This window comes from Abrus precatorius, unplaced genomic scaffold (assembly GCF_003935025.1).
Source record: "Abrus precatorius isolate BTA unplaced genomic scaffold, Abrus_2018 Scaffold10, whole genome shotgun sequence".
Lineage (NCBI taxonomy): Eukaryota > Viridiplantae > Streptophyta > Magnoliopsida > Fabales > Fabaceae > Abrus > Abrus precatorius.
This window is the reverse complement of record NW_020874292.1, coordinates 28,038,896-28,057,755: the sequence shown is the minus strand read 5'-3', so window position 1 is coordinate 28,057,755 and position 18,860 is coordinate 28,038,896. Positions and strand designations below refer to the sequence as shown.

General features: G+C 31.2%; 2 protein-coding genes across 7 annotated transcripts; one reads left to right on the top strand and one right to left on the bottom strand.

Annotated features, from left to right (window-relative positions):
* Window positions 1–655: 655 nt before the first annotated feature.
* LOC113871316 (tonoplast dicarboxylate transporter-like) lies at window positions 656–5,476 on the bottom strand. Of its 2 annotated transcripts, XM_027508367.1 has the most exons (7): window positions 5,054–5,476; window positions 4,713–4,948; window positions 3,685–4,162; window positions 2,056–2,099; window positions 1,858–1,953; window positions 1,224–1,737; window positions 656–1,129 (listed from the first exon to the last, which is right to left on the bottom strand). In XM_027508367.1, exons 1-7 carry the CDS (start codon window positions 5,148–5,150, stop codon window positions 1,065–1,067), a joined length of 1,530 nt encoding a protein of 509 aa, XP_027364168.1. In that variant the 5' UTR covers window positions 5,151–5,476; the 3' UTR covers window positions 656–1,064. The 2 variants fall into 2 exon arrangements, with proteins under 2 accessions (XP_027364168.1, XP_027364160.1); XM_027508359.1 differs by having other exon boundaries at window positions 4,713–5,476.
* A 10,040-nt stretch (window positions 5,477–15,516) lies between these two features.
* Window positions 15,517–18,484, top strand: LOC113869487 (F-box protein CPR1). Of its 5 annotated transcripts, none has more exons than XR_003505481.1 (3): window positions 15,517–16,889; window positions 17,301–17,790; window positions 17,888–17,971. XR_003505481.1 is itself a non-coding variant. In XM_027505842.1 (3 exons), exons 1-2 carry the CDS (start codon window positions 15,751–15,753, stop codon window positions 17,338–17,340), a joined length of 1,179 nt encoding a protein of 392 aa, XP_027361643.1. In that variant the 5' UTR covers window positions 15,517–15,750; the 3' UTR covers window positions 17,341–17,372; window positions 17,566–18,230. The 5 variants fall into 5 exon arrangements, 4 of the variants coding, with proteins under 4 accessions (XP_027361643.1, XP_027361634.1, XP_027361622.1 ...); XM_027505842.1 differs by having other exon boundaries at window positions 17,301–17,372; window positions 17,566–18,230; XM_027505833.1 differs by lacking the exon at window positions 17,888–17,971 and having other exon boundaries at window positions 17,301–17,372; window positions 17,561–17,861.
* Window positions 18,485–18,860: the final 376 nt, after the last annotated feature.

Below are 18,860 nucleotides of genomic sequence, written 5' to 3'. Positions count from 1 at the left end.
GGAGTGACTTATCAGTCTTTAAATAGTTGTGGCGTCCTTCCTTCTAGCATGAAGCATTTTCCTAGTGTGTCATATCTGGGAGAAACAAAACCGTGAAGGGTTAACCCCCAAAGCGGACAATATCATGCTAACCGGTGGACTGGATGTATGTTATCAAGAATGATATATTTTAGCAAAGTGGTTATATTATAATACTTGATATATTTTAGCAAAGTGGTTATATTATAATACTAGGTTTCAAAAAGCAGTATTGCAATGTGAAAAAGAAATCATTAGTTCAAAGAAAAGCATGCAAATTATATAGAGAATATGATCGTTAGTAATCAACTTGCAAACAAGAGAATTTTAGTATAAACATATTTATTTATTTATTGCTATTTAATCTTCTAATATTAATCATGCTTATCTTTAGTGTCTCCACTTTTTTTACTTTTAGAATTTTTCAAATTTTTTGTTTAACTCAGCTTACTTCTCTCTTTTTTTTTTTTTTCTATCACTGGCTAAATGACCCTAGTGGGTGTATAATGATCATTTTCTTTAACTCAATTCCTCCTTCCACAGAGACGAGAGACACAAATAAAAGTGGCATGGGTGGTTCATTAATTATATTCAAAGAGGAGATAGAAAGAGAGAAACTCCTACAAACGCAACTAGAGGATCAATGGGATTTCCGACACCTCTAAATCAACAAATTGCATTCACATTACATAATCATTTAATAAACAAATCAATTCCTTTCTTCTCTTAATGGTATATAAGTATAAAGTTTTACAATGGCAAGAAATTCACCCTACCCCTATATTTATATAATATAACCCTTCAAAAAGAATTTGTAAACAAATTAACATATAAATACAAAATAATAGCAAGAAAGAGTGAGATAGAGATCTTTCTCTACCTTCTCCATTGCCTGTTGATATTTGCACAGAGTATTCCTCATTGCTTAAATATTGCATGAGGCCCTTGCAATTGCACAATTAAAATTTAGTATAAGCAAGATTCTACGAATGATAACAGGCCCCCACCCAAAATTTATAAAGCAAAGTGGAATTTGGAGAAAAAAATCAATTTCCTAACCAACGAGAAGAAATCAATTTAATACCGCCATTTGCTCCAAAAACAAAAGTTCCTGCAACAGCAAAACTTGGGAGTTCAGAATGGTTTTTAAACCAAATTAATTTTTCTCAAAGCAAGTGTCTACGAGAGCATAGATGGTAACTCACCTAGTGTTGGCATGAGAAGAGAAAGCACAACAATCCCAGCAACCTTGAGTGGCACACCAACTTTGAGCATGTCTTGAATTTCTATGTGTCCAGTGGCAAATCCAACTACATTTGATGGCGTGGAAGTTGGAAGCCAGAAAGCAAACTCGGTTGCTATTCCTCCAGGGACCATAAGAAGAAGAGGGTGCACATGCATAGTCCTGGCTATGTGATACAGAAGTGGGACAAGAAGGGTGGCAGTGGCATCATTGGAGGTGATGAACTCAGTAATAATGCTACATATTAGACTAACAGCAGGAACAATGGCCAAGTATGGGGCATCTTGCAAGAAATCTAAGGCTCTTGATAACACATCTGCTAGGCCACTAGATTGTACTCCATCAGCTAAGGCAAACCCTGCACCTAGGAGCAAAATGAGGTTCCAAGGTAACTTTTTGCAGTCATTCCAGCTCATTAGTTTCTCCCCCTCTTGCTTCATGTTTGGGATTATGAACAATAACACAGCCACCATAACCTATATTGTATAAAATTAAGGATTCATTTTGGTTCAGTTTCATTAATTGAAGAGTCCAATTTTTGTGTAATAAGTCATACATAACACAGAAAAAAAGTCTAAAGTAGATGCAGTACTTACACTGACACTTCCATCACCAACAAGACCATGGAACAAAGCACCCCATCCAGGAATGTCATCTGTGATTCTTCTTGTCATCCATAGTATGATCAGCAACTGCATTCACCATTCAGCTTTCATTAATGCCTTGAAAACATAATAAGATTCTCCATGGTTTCGATATAAAAATTTAAAACGTGTATTTATTAGCATACATACCCCAAACACAGACAACACCATCTTCTCAGCAAAAGCCATTGGACCTGTAAACACCCATAATATAATGCAACTGCCTCAGCTTGTTTAGAAGCAATGTTAAAAACATTTTTTTTTATTGTGTGAAAACTGTACATTATAATAAAACTATAAATTAAAAGCCACAGTTCTTGAACACCAGTTAAGAAATTAAAATAAAAACGTTTTATAAAAAAAGAGCCAAGTGTTAAAATAGAAAAAAAAAACATTTCTGTGATTTTCAACGAAATTTAACATAATTTATAATATTTTTTATTTTTACTTATTTAAGTACTTTCTAGCAGCACTCTAAACAAAATGTGATACGTGTAGATAAGAGGTGTTCTTAAATGCAGGCAGTAAATTCCACATGATAAACCATTCCAAATAGGTCAATTTCTATCCTTCCCACTTGCTTCTTATTTTTCACATTTTGCGGGTAACTTCAAGCGGGGTCAGCCACAAAGACCATTACTTTTAAATTGGATAACTAGTTCGGCTAGCTTATCGCAAGATGAAAAATATCTAAACTGAAGAAACCAAACGTGTTAAATTTTACTCGCTTTTATATACAAAAATTTCATTAATCATTTCGTAAAATAATGGAGAAAATATACCTTTTATGTTACGTTATCTTTAGGAAAGATGTAGATAATTATTTGTCGATAATTAAGAAATTCATAAATAAAAAATATTAAAATTACAGTAAACATAAACTAGTAACATTAAATGTTAATTAGGCTTTTATGAAAACAAAAACCTTAAAATACAATAATTAGCATAAATGAATTTAAAATATTGTCTTAATGTTCCCATTGATCAGTTAGCTTTTGAGTTTGTTCCTTTTTCGTTTGAGTAACGTTACACACGTAATGAATTTATCCAACAATTCTTATAATTTAGGAAAGATATAAAAAAATATAAAATAAAATAGGAAATATGATTATATATATACATATACATATATATATATATATATATATATATCTAATTTTTTCTAAACGTAATATTCCTTTTTCATTTTTTATTCCCCTTCCTCTTCTCAAGGATCTTTTGTGAGTGGTGGGTCATCCAAACTACACAAAATTAAGGATTACCATATTTATATAATAATTGAAACAATTTTTTATATCTTTTTATTATATCACTCTTTTTTCATATTTTTTATGTCTCTTATTTGTAAAATAAAAAAATATGGATAGAATTTCTCTAAAAGGAAGTCTTAATGAGTCTCTTACGGTTTAATAAAGATATTAAATATTGCGTGTTTTATGATTTAAAAAATTACTCACAAGAAATATGTTTTATTTTTGGATAAATGCAAATGGCCTGCATTGAGGTTGACACTAAACTCCTACGTGCCAGATAAGCACAAACATTTTAACACAACTCTAAAGAACAGGAACAATTCAGAAGCAGATGTAACGTAAGTGAGAACAACAAAAGAAAACGACAAAAAAGGCAGAGAAGGTGGAAGCTGGGGAAGGCTTTTTGTGTTTATGTTTTCTGTTCCGCTAGTTTATGTGCATGCATTTATCATTCTAGGTACAAATTTATTTTATTTAACTATTATAGTTAACAGAAAAATGAATACAGTTGAAGAGGGAAACTTACCAAGAGCATCGAGGTCCCTCTTCAAATGAGCCTTATCCAAGTAAGCAGACAAAGCCCGACCCGAACCTTTTGGCACATAGAGCAAGCAAATAATGCCCCAAAAGCAAATTAAAATGAGAACGGCCACAGGGAAACCGTAAAAGAACCACGTGTTGAAACTGATTGGCTTTGCCTCAGGAAAAAGGCTCTTCCACATCCCAATTATTATCAAGTTCACACCCGTCCCCGTTAAAGTGCTTATCCCTCCGATCGGCGTAGCGTACACCACCGTCAGAATCACCGCCCTACAGAACTTGTTCACCGCCTCCGATTGCTCCTGCACCGGCGGCAACCGCTGCACGATCCCCGTCGCCACCGGCATCATCATCACCGCCGTTGCCACGTTGTGCAGCCACATACTCACAAAGAATATCGTGCTACATAGCCCCAATAACAGCAGCGCTGGATTCACCGGATCGCCACAAAATAGCAACGTCACCTGTAGGACCCACGTCACGTTCACAAATCATATATACGAAACCAAACTGTTTTTTTTTTTTTCGCCCAATTAAAAACACACACATTCTTTCGTTTTCCACCACTTAATTTATTTAATTTTAATAAATTTAGACATTTACGACTCACAAATTGAAAATCCATGTCTGCATCTTAGATTCTTAGGTTGAGAGAGAAAAGTCCAAACCTTAATTATTTCTAAATGCAAATAATTGAGTATATATATAGTAATTAAATTTTCCACCCGATAAATTTTAACATAGAAAGAAAATATGACTAATTTATTAACCTTCTTCCAAAGTCTAGTCAAGGCTAAATAAAAAGAATAATAAATTTTTATTGTGTGATAGATTATAAAATTTGATATATTAATTATTAATTTGAAATCAATAAAGAGAGAGAGAGAGAGAGAGACGACATTCTGGGTGGCTCAAATTAATGAAAACTCAATCGTAAAAATAAATAATAGAAAAATTGAAAATTTGGAAAATCTCGTTTTGATGGGGATGATTAAGCAAAAAGGGGTGACTTACATTCAAGGCCAATCTTCTGTGGACGTTGTAACGTTCGACGGCGAGAGCGAGAATGAAGCTACCTAAAACGAGGGTGATAACGTCGTCCATGTAAGAGTGGGCCACAGCATCAGCAGAAGATATTCCGAAGAGTGGGAACAGAAACAGGGGGCACATGGAGGTCACCGGAAGTGGCACGGCTTGGGTGACCCACCAAGTGAAAACCCAAGCAATCACGCCAAGCATTTTCTGGCTGGTGGGTGGAGCATCCAGCTTCACGAAGAGACATATGATAATCGACAATAAAGGTCCTAGAATTACATACAAGTTATTTAATGTTAAAAAACATTTTATGGTGCACGATACGGTGCTGTTTGTTCCTTGGGTTGCCTCGTGAATTGGGAGAAGTGGCGTCTTTGGGTCATCAGAAACGGGTAACTGAGAGTGTTCTCCGATCATCTTGGAGAGAGAGAAAAACGGTAGCAGAGAATGAGTATGATGGGGAAGGATCTTTTGGGGGAAATGAAGGTTAAGTGTGGGGTTTTTATTCTTGAATTTATCACACCAGAGATCATTAGTGTGCCAATTTGCCTTCTTTATTTTATTATTTTTATTTTTATTGGATGAGAATGAGATTACTGCCACAATTAGAGTTTTAAATTGACGTAGCTAAATCATAAAAAGATAAAATAAATTTTGACGTGGCTCACGTTTTGTGAATTGTTTTGTCGAGGTTTAAAGTCAATACTTTCTAGCAATTTATGAATCATGTGGAAGTGGTTGGGTGCGAGCGATCATCAATTGGGACGCTTAAAAAAAAAAAAAAAGAGGGTAGGGTACTTGGCTTTAAACTGGGTGGTCCATTTGATAACAATTGATTGAAAGCTCATTCGTGTATTTTTTTTTTAAACGGAAATGTATTAGAATTGATATTCATTTTCTTCTAATAAAATATCTGTAACAAATTAATTTTTTACATAGAAAATTGTGAAAATTCCCTTACATTTAGGAAACAAACGGGCCAAATTTGGTTGCTAAAATGTATCGAAATTATTGTGATGCAACCTGCCCGACAAACAAGACAAATGCTGTGTAGGATGATTTAAAACAAGAATACACGATTATTACGAGTCTTATTTATATACTAGTGGCTGATTTTATCATGTAAATGACTGAAACGATTCTTGAGAGTCCTGATCAATGGAAAATCTGAAAGCATTATTAATTCACAGCAATTTTCGCATGGTCACTAAAAACTGTTTTTTTATTGGAAACTTTTTACATATACAAAAAACTTTAACCCCCAACTCCAAAATCTTGCTTAACTGAAACTTTCATTGATAACTGTTTTTTTTTTAATATGCTTGTGAAATGGTGTAGATCCAACCTGTCTGGCTAATTTTTATTTTTTTTTAAATTTAACGTACTTTCAGGACGAGTTCAAGTATCTGATGTTTCATTAAAAAATATATATAATTTTTTAACAACATTAAGAAATAATAAATTTTATTTTTATGTGGTTCCGAATATATATTATAACATATATCATAATTTTAATATATATATATATATATATATATATATATAATTAAGCTATACATAATTTTAAAAGAATTTAATTGTAATGCAACGTTAATATAAAAATTTTTCACAGTCAATCAATTAAAATATATTATAAATATATTTTTAATAGAAATTATTATAAAAATGAACAATTTTTGTTAAATGATATTAAAAACTCTATTCAAATTTATTTTTGAAAAAATTATATTATATTATTATGTCAACAACTATAATCAATCTATTCATGTGTCATACATTTTCTTAGTTTTAATTGGGTCATGTTCAAATTTTTAAAAAATGATTCTATCAAAATTTTCAAGTCAAAATAGTACTAAATTATACTTGTCTCAATTATTATACAGATATATGTTCTTGAAATCTCAACTTGAATCTGTTGAGAATTGATTATGTGTAAAATCTTGTTCTATGAATAATATTTTAGTTAATTATACACGGACGTGTTTTTCTTTCTCAATTTATTTTACTATATTCCATAGACATTCCCTAATGATATCTTTCAGGAATTAGTGAATACATGTGTGTTGCATAAATATTTTACAATTAAATATATGGATTAAGAATAATGTATTTATACTAAACGTGAGAACAAAATATAATTAGAGGCAAAATAATTTAGCTAACAAGGATAAGGAAGATACAAAAGAATTTAAACTTGAAACTGAATAAACTAAATAAAAATGATACATGTCATTCAAAAAATTAATGGCATATATTATTTTAAAAGAAAGTAAAACCTAAAAAACGACACATGCTATCTTTTTCAAAAGTAATATACTCTTTTAAAGAAATAATATTATAACAAATTGAATGCTGATATACGCCAGTTTGATAAATAAAAAAATATGTTAACTGGGTTCATTTCACTTGTTCCAATAGGTGGACATCCATGTTTCATTAAAAAATACATATAGATATTCATATTCAATTTGTCTTCAATAAATTGAATCTTTTGCATCCTTGATCTTGGATAACAATGACACCATGTATTAATTTTATTTAATTGCTTGTCGTGCAACTAATCTACTTGTTGAATGGTCTTTGGTCAATCTTCCTACTTGCGCGGGACCCAACCATGCATTATTTCTCACACGTTTTTATTTTAACTATTTTTATATTTCTAGTTAACATAAAATTAGCGAACACTATAATAAATTTCAGACTTTGCGTAAAACATATACAACCTCGTAAATCGAAGAAAAAAACTATAGTATATCGTATGAATAATATTATTTTATTTATAATATAAAAAATATTGTTTAAATAATGAAGTTTTAATTAAAACTTATTCATTTTAATAATACTATAAATTATTTAAACAATATTATTTTGACACGAATAGATATATTTTTTATTTTTAATTATAATTAAATTATTATATTCTAGAAATCTCTATTTTATTTGATCAAAATAAATATATTTTTTCAATTAAATTTAAATTTGTTAAACATCTAATTTGATATTAAGATACTAATAGTTTTAGAAAAAATGATTAACACATGCGAATTATAAAAAAAATTAACATTTTTATGTTTATTCTTGTCAAAATAAATTTTGTTACATAGTTAAAATATTGAAACTAAATAAAAGCTGAAAAGACACGTTTTTATATAGAATGAAAGGGGAGGGGGGGGGGGGGGGGGGGCAGCAATAATGCGTACGTGGGTCCATCATGTTGGAACATGCATGATTCGTTGGACCAAAGAGAATGAAGATTTTAAAGATCTGGGAAACTAGAGATTGAGAGACGTCGCAGTGGCAAATGTTGAGACGAGAGACACGTGTCATATATCGCTAGCTACATGCTGACTCAGATACGGTCAAACCGGCTTATCATGAATCATAACTAGTAAATTCTTAAGACAAGTTTGCCAACTTAATCACAGCTTACTTATATAATAACATTTTAACAATCATATATATAGAATTTTACACGATTTAAATATTTACAAATATATTATCTAACAATAGATATTTATTTATATTTTAAATAAAATATTATATATTCAAATAATATGGTGTAATAAAATATAAATTAATTTTTAATTATATAAAATATGAAAAATTTTATAAATTAACTTAAATTTAATGGTTGAATCGATGTAATTTATTGTTATTAATTATTATATATGTTATTAGATTAATTTTGACAATTGATGCACGTAATTTATCAGATATTTTCTATTTCTTATATTTAGGTTAACGATTAAAAGAATTACCTTGTATAATAATCTTCTCCAAGTCAAAAGAATTATTTTCTCTCCGTGACACTTGGCAAGTCTTCGTTTATTTAACATCCAGTTTAGCCAATCATTTGGCTGATTCATATGCTCCACTAAATACATGCTGATTGCTCAGCATTCACCTGCCAACAACATTTAGACAAAAACTCCAAAATTTGTTCTATCGTTGTCACATACTCATAATACTAAGGAAAAGAGAGTGTCTAAGAATTTACTTATTGAGGATCTTCCAATCTTTCATAGCTTGAGAAGCCAACAAAGCCATACACCATCTTCATTCCACAATGGACACCGTCAACATTTATTTTCGCAAAGAGTGAAGATAATAAATTTATTTCAAAAATTACATGAGCTCACTAACTACCTATGTACAAGTACGAATTTTTTTACCGTGTATATGATAATGCGATTTTTAATGATTTCAAAGTTGTTTTAGTTTAAATAAGTAAAGACTAAATTTTCTCATCTACTTTGTAATATAGATAAATTAATTTTTATTTTCTTTTCTTTTAGCTGATAGATGTGATTTTTAAAATCATTGAATTGATTTTTTTAATATTTTTAAATATATTTAAATACAAATCGTGTACTATAGAATATTATTCATGTTTGTAGTCAACGATCTTTACAATTTTTCTTAAACTTGAATTGTAAACTCGTAAAAATTTACTTTATATAAAAATAAATTAAAAAATCTATAATAATAAAATATCTTCTAATAACAAAGCTAGAAAAGATAATTAAAAAGTTAAATCATATATAATAACAATACAATTTTGGTGTCATCCTGATTTTAGATGTGGCATTTCACAATTTATAAAGAGAAAAGAAAAATGATGTTCTAATTTCAAATGATCGTCATTTTTATAAAAAAAAATTATTATATTTATTTGTTTTGTTCAAGTTATAGAATTGAGTATAAACTTACGAGTTTATTTGAGTTTACCTAAATTTACATGCTACTTAACATAATTTTTTTTATCTAGTTTAGGGTTTAGTTGTTGAAGTTTCTTTACAAGTTACTCTTCTTTTCTTTGATTAAAAAACTATAACCTTTGTGCAATGAAAATAAAATTTGATCTAAGGCTTTGGATTTATAAAAAATTATGAGAGTAGAAACTTAAAATATATAAAAAATAGCTTAATTATATTTTTAGTTCTTATAAATATTAGACATTTTTTATAAGTTTTTATAAAAAATTTTGTTAAAATTTAATCATTGTCATCAATTTTTTTTATTAAGTATTGAGTTAATTATTATTTTTATTTAAAATTAATACTTACAAATAAGTTATTAAATACATTTTATATAATTGCAAATAAACTCCTTCTATAATAAACAAATGACCAAACAAACTTTAGGCAACCGACGGTGAATGGATCATACTGCAGAATCCTTGTTGATAGTTATATAAGAAGAAATTTTTCAACATCACCTCTGCTATATCCAAATGTAAACTGAGTAAGGTCACTGGTTCCGAATGTAAAAAGCTCTACTTCCTCTGCAATCTAGGCGAACAAAATATAAAATTAGAAAGTGTAAAAAGCCAAAAGAGGATCCTTTTAACTGTTGCTCTACAAATTTATAATTTATAATTGTTTTTCTTTATCACATTCTTCAATATTTCGTTAGAATTTTAGAGTGAATCTTCAAGATATCAGAGTAGAAATTTTACCTCATCTGCAACTAGAGCAGTCCTTGGAACTTCAATCATAGTTCCAATCTTATAGCTTAAAGAGGAACCTATCACAAAAAACACTTTTTCAACATTCCTTTATGCCTTAATTCTTGATAATAAAAAATTTCAGAGGCTTATTGTAAAATTATTTATAGTGCATCATATAACATGTAACATTTACGGTACATCATACGGATCTTAGAATTTATCATTCTCACAAATTCAATGACAAGAGAGATATACCTTTGTCCATTAAGTCCAATGAGAGTAAATATTTTGTTCCATGTACTCAATCTATTTCTTTGTCAATTTTAGTACTTTCTTTCTCACACGCTCGATGATTAATAATGAGAGACATTCTTGGCAGAACCCCTTTATATATTTTGTTTAACCTCCATCAAGTTGATAATCGTAAGTAACTTCCCATAATAACCAATAAGCCCTTTTATAAGTCCATAATGATATTTCATATGAGTCACATTATTTAATTAATTTATTATATCATGTAATAATTACATCCTAGGGGCAACATCTCAAAGTATAGCATGGTCTAAGATTTTTCTAAAAAATTTCATGCCTATATGATTAGATATATGTGAAGCATTTTGAAGGACAAACAAGAAAGGAAGAAATAAGTAAGGAAAAGGATCATGCCCCAAGTGTATCAATAAGTGGAACCATTATCTTTGGAAGAACTTTGATGTCGTGGTTACTCATTAAAACAACTGCCTGAAAGATTGCATGGGCTTGCATCTTAGTCAGTTATGGATATGATATTTTCAACCTGTTCACCGAATTTCATTATTATTAAATACAAAGAATTAATAATAAAACCTTAAATCAATCGTATATACACGATGACTTAAATTTTTATCAATCTTATTGACAATAATTTGTCACCCATAACACAAGCATCATAAGATGGTGCGGGGGAGAGGGAAGGGTAGCTAGTTTCAGTTTAGGAGAGGAGACAGGGATGGAAGTGTAGGGAGTGGGAGGGGTTGTGTTTAAGGGGAGTGGGTGGTAGGGATGATGTGTGGAGAAGGAGAAGGGATAGAGATGAGAATGGAGGTGTAGGGAGGGGTAATAGGGGAAGAGGAGGGGAAGGGTTTGGAGTATTGTAAAGGAAAATAAGAAGAAGATGAATTTATTTGTAATTATATAAAATATTCAAGAATTTATTTATAAATATTAATTTTAATTAATAAAAAAATTAAATAATAATGCATGTCACGTAATAGTGTTGAGAGTTGACTTTCTATCAATTATTTTAATACTTAACAAAAAGGACTCAACAACATTGATTAAATTTTAACTTCTTAATTTATTAAGGACTAAATTATAATAAAAATTTTATAAAAACTTATTACAAAATACTTAATATTTATAAGGACAAAAAATATAATTAAACTTATAAAAAATTATGGAAGATGATTATCAGAAACCTCTATTTCTTAACAATCTAATAAAATAATGCACACAATAGGTATTCTTTAGTGTTTCATCAACTATCTTTATCAAAATCATCACCCTCAAAACATTAAAAGTAATGTGAAATCTAATAAAATAATATATAAGGAATGAAAGGATTCAAACCATGCAAATGTTGAACTTAATACACAAACTTGAATTGCTAAGAAAATCAACAAGAACCTATGCAATAAATAAATCTAAAGTGCAAGACAAGGTTCTAAAACACATGTAAGACTACAAGTAAGAGACAAATCTAAAGATACAAAAATTACTACACCAATGCATACAAATCAATAACATAGTGCACACAATGATCTAAAAAACGAGAGATCAATATCTTAACCATACATTACAAAAGCAAGAAACTTAAAACTTTCAACAAAATAGGAGTGTTTCACTTTTTATAGAAGCCAACATCCTCACCTCAACATAATAGATAGTTTATTAGTAAAGGGATAAATGTTTGTTCCTTTTTCAAAATATTATGTAATAGTTAAATATAAGAATTTATCCCTCTCAATTCATTAAAAGATCACTTTTGTTTATAAGTATATAATAAATGTGTAATTTGGTTGCATCTAAATAAATGAACATAATATGTAGTTAGGATGTACAAGGGTTTATAAGTAATTTTGTAAGATTATTGACATTAAGTTTGTTGATTCTAGAATAGTAACATAAATAAAAATTCTTGTAACTTTGCATGAAAGATACAATGTATCTATAATTATTTTGGAGAGTGCAAAGGATTTTTACACAAAAGTGTTTAAAAAAATATTAAGAATTACATTAATCTCATGAAAGATATAACAACATAGGACCTAGAGGCAACGATAAACAATAAAGAAATAATGAGCTTTGATAATGTTAAGAATTACATTAATATTTTTGTCTTTGACTTTAAATATTTTTGAGCAATAAAGTTTCTTGTCATTTTTTGTTTGTTTTATTCCACAACATCTTTTTCCTTTTTTCAACCAAGTGTAAAAATGATAAAACCAACATTTGTAACATGTTTGAAGAAAAATGTGATAATCTTTCTTTTGTTAGTCTTGAAGAGACTCTAAACTTTAAAGAAATTGTTGTAAGAAAATATAAGAGTATTCATTGTCTTACATATGAGATCTCTTTCATTAAATCGATCACGATACAATTGATTGTCCACTTATAAAATTGAGACTTGGATCGAGTTATGCAATTAAAAAAACTTAAGACAAATGACTTTTACAACATAAATGTTATTACAGTAATGATTGGAGAAAAGAAGAAGATGTCATGGAAAAAAACAAAGCAAAAGACGAGAAAGAATTTTGTTGTCCAAAAATGTTAAATTTCAGGATGAAAATAAATTATTTTTTAAAAATTTTAAAACGACGTTATTTTGTATTGAGAATAAACTGTTATGTGTCATTAAATATTCATCACTTAATTACTTAATTTTAACATTTCTCAACAGTAAGAATTAATATAATTGACGATTGTTAATTTTAAAAATTAAAATTTTAAATTAAAAAATTAATATAAATAATACTATATATTTTAGAGATTAAAGTGAAAATTTATTCATTAATAATATATATATATATATATTAAAATTATTTTGAATTTTGTAATCATTGTTAATGGATCATTTTTGTTATGTTGAAATAAGTTTCCGGCTAAACAAAGTGGGTTGTCTGAAATGATGACTTGAACAAAAAATCTTGAATTTTTTTTTCTTATATATATATATATCTCAATTGCAAATTGAGACATTTTGGTGGGCTTGCATGGTGCATCCAGCCTAACGAGGGAATTGGTCATTTGTGGCCTATATCAAGATGTTTGTAGGCACCCTGTCCTCTCGTTCATAGTGTCAGCCTTCTTGTCCTTTGTACTAGGCTGAAAATAGATCTAATAGGCCTAAAGTTTACAATGGCTTGACAAGATCATAACATTCATATATAAGAAAGCACAGTATTTTTATTTTTTTTAACCATAGTTTTACTATACATTTTTTTTTTCAAATGCAGTGACAATATCATTTTCTAAGATGTAATTTACGTGAGTTTAGTAAACTTAACTTTACGAGCAAGATAAATACATATTTGGACGCTGTGAAATTTCACGGTACACCTTGAATGCTTATTTTAGTTATTTAAGTTTACCAAGCCATTATATCGTCTAATTTTGTGTATTATTAAAATATAAATACGCCAAATGGCTTGTGGGAGACTTGTAAGCTAATTTATATCAAATTTAGTTTGGTCAAAATTATTTATAACATGAATGAAAACTTTGAAAAGATATTTGAGTTAACTTGTCTAAATATTGAAAAAAAAGTTAAAAAAAAGACGAGAGGTTAAAATGTGAATAAGAATCGAGTTTGAATTAGGATTTTTGGAAACTTCGTATTAGAAAATGGAAAGTGAATTTAAAACACTCATTGAAACAAATTTATGAGTTCATATATACTAAGATTTAACCCGTTAATAGTGACAAATTAATGTGATGTCTTGATGAATCCAACTCACTTATTAAATAAGTGTGGATACTAATACTTTGGCTAGCATTGAGTCCACGAAGGAAAGAATTTGTGTTTAGAAACGTAGATGCTTGCTATTGCACACAAACTAATGGAACTTTTGAATAGTTAGAAGACATGCAACCAAAGAACACATTTTTCCCTTTAAAAAGTTGTTTCTTTTATGCTTTATTTTAAAAAAAAATCATGTTGATACTTTTTTTGATAAAGAAAAGGAAAAACTCTGTTTGTTTTGGATATAAAATAATATAAAAAACAATATAAAAAAGTAAAAGTGTTATTGTTGAATGTTTAGAGCTCTCTTTCTCTATGGTGGGTAATAGTTGGGCAAATCAACTTTATTATGGTCCCTCCTATTTATGCCCACATTTTGTCAATAACAGGAAGGTGGGGGGCACTGGCTCACGTGCATTGGGCGTGACATATTATAGACAAGACTTTGGTATAATTTTATTATTTACAATTAAAAATAAAAAATTAATTAAAAAAAGGGGTCTTCTAAGATAAATTTTAATTTAATTAAAAAAAAAAACTTCTAAGTTTTGTCCTGTCACTGCAGCCCGGGTTGCACACAAGATGCGACCTCTTAGCGATTGTGCTCGTGGTTGCTATTGCTTATCGTCACATCAAAAGTGGTGGTCCAATAGATTAGCATATCTCAATGTCTTAGAAGTCAAATTTTTGATTGAGCAATTTAACATCATGCACATCATAATTGCATTTATTCATTGTTTATTTCTCTATCGGCCCAACCCAAATTCTTCACACACACACACAATAAGTACATAATCTATGTTTAACTTTTAATATTGTTATATTAATGTTTAATGTTGGCTTTTATTATACAACATCATCAATGTTTATCATACTATATCTAAATTTTATACAAAATATTTATTATTATAAAAATCATGAAAAACATTTTTCAATATAATTGTAAAAAATTAAAACAAAAATTACTTTTAAATAATAAGTATTTAAAAGTAAGTAGAATACACCTAATTAAGTTTTGTCCTTAAATTAATTACCGCGTCTAACTGTTAAAAGTGACAGAAAAGAAAAGATACGAGGGAAAGAAAGAGACAACTGACACGGGGAGGAAATTCATGCGTTGTTACCGTTCCGGTGGGACTCATGTTTTACTTCATTTCTTTTTTAATTAAAAAAATTAAGTAACAAAGCACGCTCTTAGTCCTTCTTGAAAGAGTTCTTCTTTTTCTTTTTCAATTCTAATATATTTTTTAATAAAAATTTTATTATTTATTTAAAAGATCAAAATTATATACATCTCGATTTAATTTAATAATTATTATATTTGTATAAAATTTAATTATATTGAAAAAATGTTAAAAGATTGTGTTTTTAACATTTCAATTGGGACTGAGGACTGACCCTAACTTTATTCCCCGCGTAGCACGACACTGCAGCTATGAAATTGATATGCGTCAATTGACAATTATCCTCTAACCAAAGGCTCTGAAACGCCGTCAAACTTCGGTTCGTGTCGTTTTGGCAAGAGAAAAAAAAAAACCCTACTTAGAAATCCCCGACTCGCGCCGATGGCGGATCTTCCGCCGGAAGTAATCAGCGACATCCTGTCCCGGTTGCCGGTGCAATCCCTACTCCGATTCCGGGCAACGTCAAAGTCATGGCGGTGGCTAATCGACAGCCACCACTTCATGTCGCTCCACCTAAGAAGGTCCATCAACTCCACCACCAACACCACTCTCATCCTCCGCCTCGAATCGGACCTCTATGAAATCAATTTCCCAACCCTAGATTCTCCGGTGAACCACCTCAACCACCCTCTCATGTGCTACAGCAACAACATCAACCTCCTCGGTTCTTGCAACGGCCTTCTCTGCATCTGCAACGTCGCCGACGACATCGCCTTCTGGAACCCTTCCCTCCGCCAACACCGCATCCTCCCTTACATCCCCACCGCTCGCCGTCCCGACCCCGACACTGCCCTCTTCGCCGCCCGCGTCTACGGCTTCGGCTTCGATTCCCTCACGGCCGATTACAAACTCGTCCGCATCTCCTACTTCGTGGATTTGCACCACCGTACCTTCGATTCCCAGGTTACGCTCTACACGCTCAGATCCAACGCGTGGAAAACCCTCCCAAGCATGCCCTACGCGCTTTGCTGCGCACGCACCATGGGCGTGTTCGTGGGGCACGCGCTCCACTGGGTGGTCACGCGCAAACTCCAACCCGATCAACCCGATTTAATCGTGGCCTTCGATCTCTCCCTCGAGATCTTCCACGAGGTGCCGTTACCCGACACGGGCAACGAGGGAAGCTTCGAAATCGACGTGGCGCTATTGGGAAACTGCCTCTGCATGATCGTAAATTACCAAAACACTAAAATCGACGTTTGGGTTATGAAGGAATACGGAATAAGAGATAGCTGGTGCAAACTGTTCACGCTGGTGGAGTCGCGTGATATGAGATCTTTGAAATGCGTTAGGCCGTTAGGGTACTCGAGGGATGGGACTAAGGTTCTGTTGGAACATGATCGAAGGAAGTTGTGTTGGTTTAACCTGAAAAATAATCAAGTGAGTAATGTTAGAATTCCGGGAGTGCCCAATTTAAACGAAGGCATGATTTGCTTGGGAAGCCTTGTCCCACCATCTTTACCCCGTGAAAATTGTATGAAGCCGCGCACACTTGGATGCGAAAGTACAAGGAAGACAAGGTACTTATTGACGCCTATATCTTCATTTTACTGCATTTTTAGCTTATCATAAAAATATGTTTCTTTGATGGGCCCATCATATATGGTTCCGTGTTTAACTTTTTTTCTGTAATCAAAATATGTATATATCGGTGTAACAAAATTGTTTGTGTTCTGGTTACGGCCTTACGGGTTGACCTTGACTTGCTCAAGTCTTGACATAAAGATATTAACAAAATTCTAAGACATGATCATTTTTACAGCTACCTTTTTTCTTCCGCTTGAAAAGTTAAGAAACGTTTCAATAATATGCATCTCGCGTTTCTGATTTACACATCGTGAAGTTACTCTAAATTGATGTATAGTTTCTGTTCAAAAATTGTTGTGAACTTGTTCATCTTACTTCTATGGATGGGATTTACTTTTTTCCAGGGATGATTTTCTGTCCCAGGGATTCAAATTGACGTTATGAGAAAGCAAAATATGAAAGAACCAATGTACATGGTACGTGGGTGGGTGAAAGTCCCTTACTGGTTCCTTCCTAAGTTATGTTTGATGACGCAAATTGTGGGCTTGTTTCAGTGGGATAGTTAGATTAATCAGACACGGGAACGGAGCTGCTGTTTTCCTGTTAAGATCTACTATGCCTTTTTCCTTATAATTCCTTGATTTTGCACCTTCTGTTTTGTCAGCAAAGAAGGTGGAGAAAACGCCCATTGATGTGATAGAAAAGGCTTAATGAAGATGAAGAACAGATACGGAATGTACAAAACTTCTTTCCTTTCCTTTTATTTGCTGGGTCATAAGTAATACAATCTCCAGTTACCAGAATTCTGTTACACCTGCTAACAATAGAAAGAAAATGGCGTATGTGGTTTTGCTGTAATCAAGTGTGAAAGCTTTGGAATGCCTCAGTGCTTATGTATGTATGTGTGTGTTGATCTGGTTGTACTAGCGAATGTAATAACTAATAACTGTCATGGTACAAATTCAAGTTTATTGGTTGGTTGAATTTCCAGATTGAATGCTAAAAGGTTGACAGGGTTACATCAGCGAAGGATTTGGCACTGGGCTTTTTGTTCTTCTTTCGGAGGAAATTAAGTTGAAGAAGTGTTTTACAGTACTGGCTTTTATCCATCAGATACTAGTGCTTCTACGATGGTAATTGTATGTTAGCTTGAATAAATTTTGCTAACGCTTAAAGAAATTTTGTTACGAGAGGTTGTGAGCACTTCGGCGATCTCCTTCTGCTAAAAAAAGGTCTAGTTGTTGGATGGAGATATGCTTAGTGCAAACTATTTTGTATATATAATAAATCAACTTTTTGATGTCTAATGTCAATCATCACTTTCGAAGTTGAATGCACTAGTTAAGGCAGTTGTTATTGAAATTCTTCTGTATTTCTGAATCCTCCGGGACCAGGTCCCCTTTGATTCCCATGGATGTGTGAGGATGTTTCCGTGAGAGCCCTCAAAGCTAAATTAGTAACAGCTAATGATTATAATTTTCTTGCAGTAAAAAAGAAAAATTCTTCCGGAGTACTAAGAATTTTCCCTGTTTGAGTTTCGAATGTTTGACAAATTTTATCATTAATGAAATTCTCAGTGTTTTATTTCTAGTAAGTTTGATTATACTTCAACCATCAATTTTCATAAACTTGCTTACTTCTCACATTTCTACGGATTAATGATTATTGATTTCTCAGCAAGGTTATGACATGGTGTATCTATATATATATAACTTAAATGAAAGATAAACAAATAATAACCACTAGAAGCAAGCCCAGTGATTAACGTCTCTATCCTACGACCTAAGTGTGAAAGATCGAAATGAAGAGATTAGAATCTCACAATGTGTATAAACTGGGGAGCATCAATTGGCCATGTTGAACGAATGAACGCTGACTAATAACATACTTTTCAATCGATTCAACGGATTCCATGCCCACCGAATAGAACTTGCATCTAAAATGGTAGGTCAGAGATCACAATC

Excerpts from the sequence above, each read along its gene's own strand:
- LOC113871316 (XM_027508359.1), bottom strand. The coding sequence starts at position 5,150 with ATGATCGGAGAACACTCTCAGTTACCCGTTTCTGATGACCCAAAGACG. Across the intron at positions 4,163-4,712 it reads ACAGAAGATTGGCCTTGAAT|GTGACGTTGCTATTTTGTGG; the intron begins GTAAGTCACCCC and ends TGGGTCCTACAG. Across the intron at positions 1,954-2,055 it reads TGGTGTTGTCTGTGTTTGGG|TTGCTGATCATACTATGGAT; the intron begins GTATGTATGCTA and ends TGGTGAATGCAG.
- LOC113869487 (XM_027505821.1), top strand. The coding sequence starts at position 15,751 with ATGGCGGATCTTCCGCCGGAAGTAATCAGCGACATCCTGTCCCGGTTG. Across the intron at positions 16,890-17,300 it reads GAAAGTACAAGGAAGACAAG|GGATGATTTTCTGTCCCAGG; the intron begins GTACTTATTGAC and ends ACTTTTTTCCAG.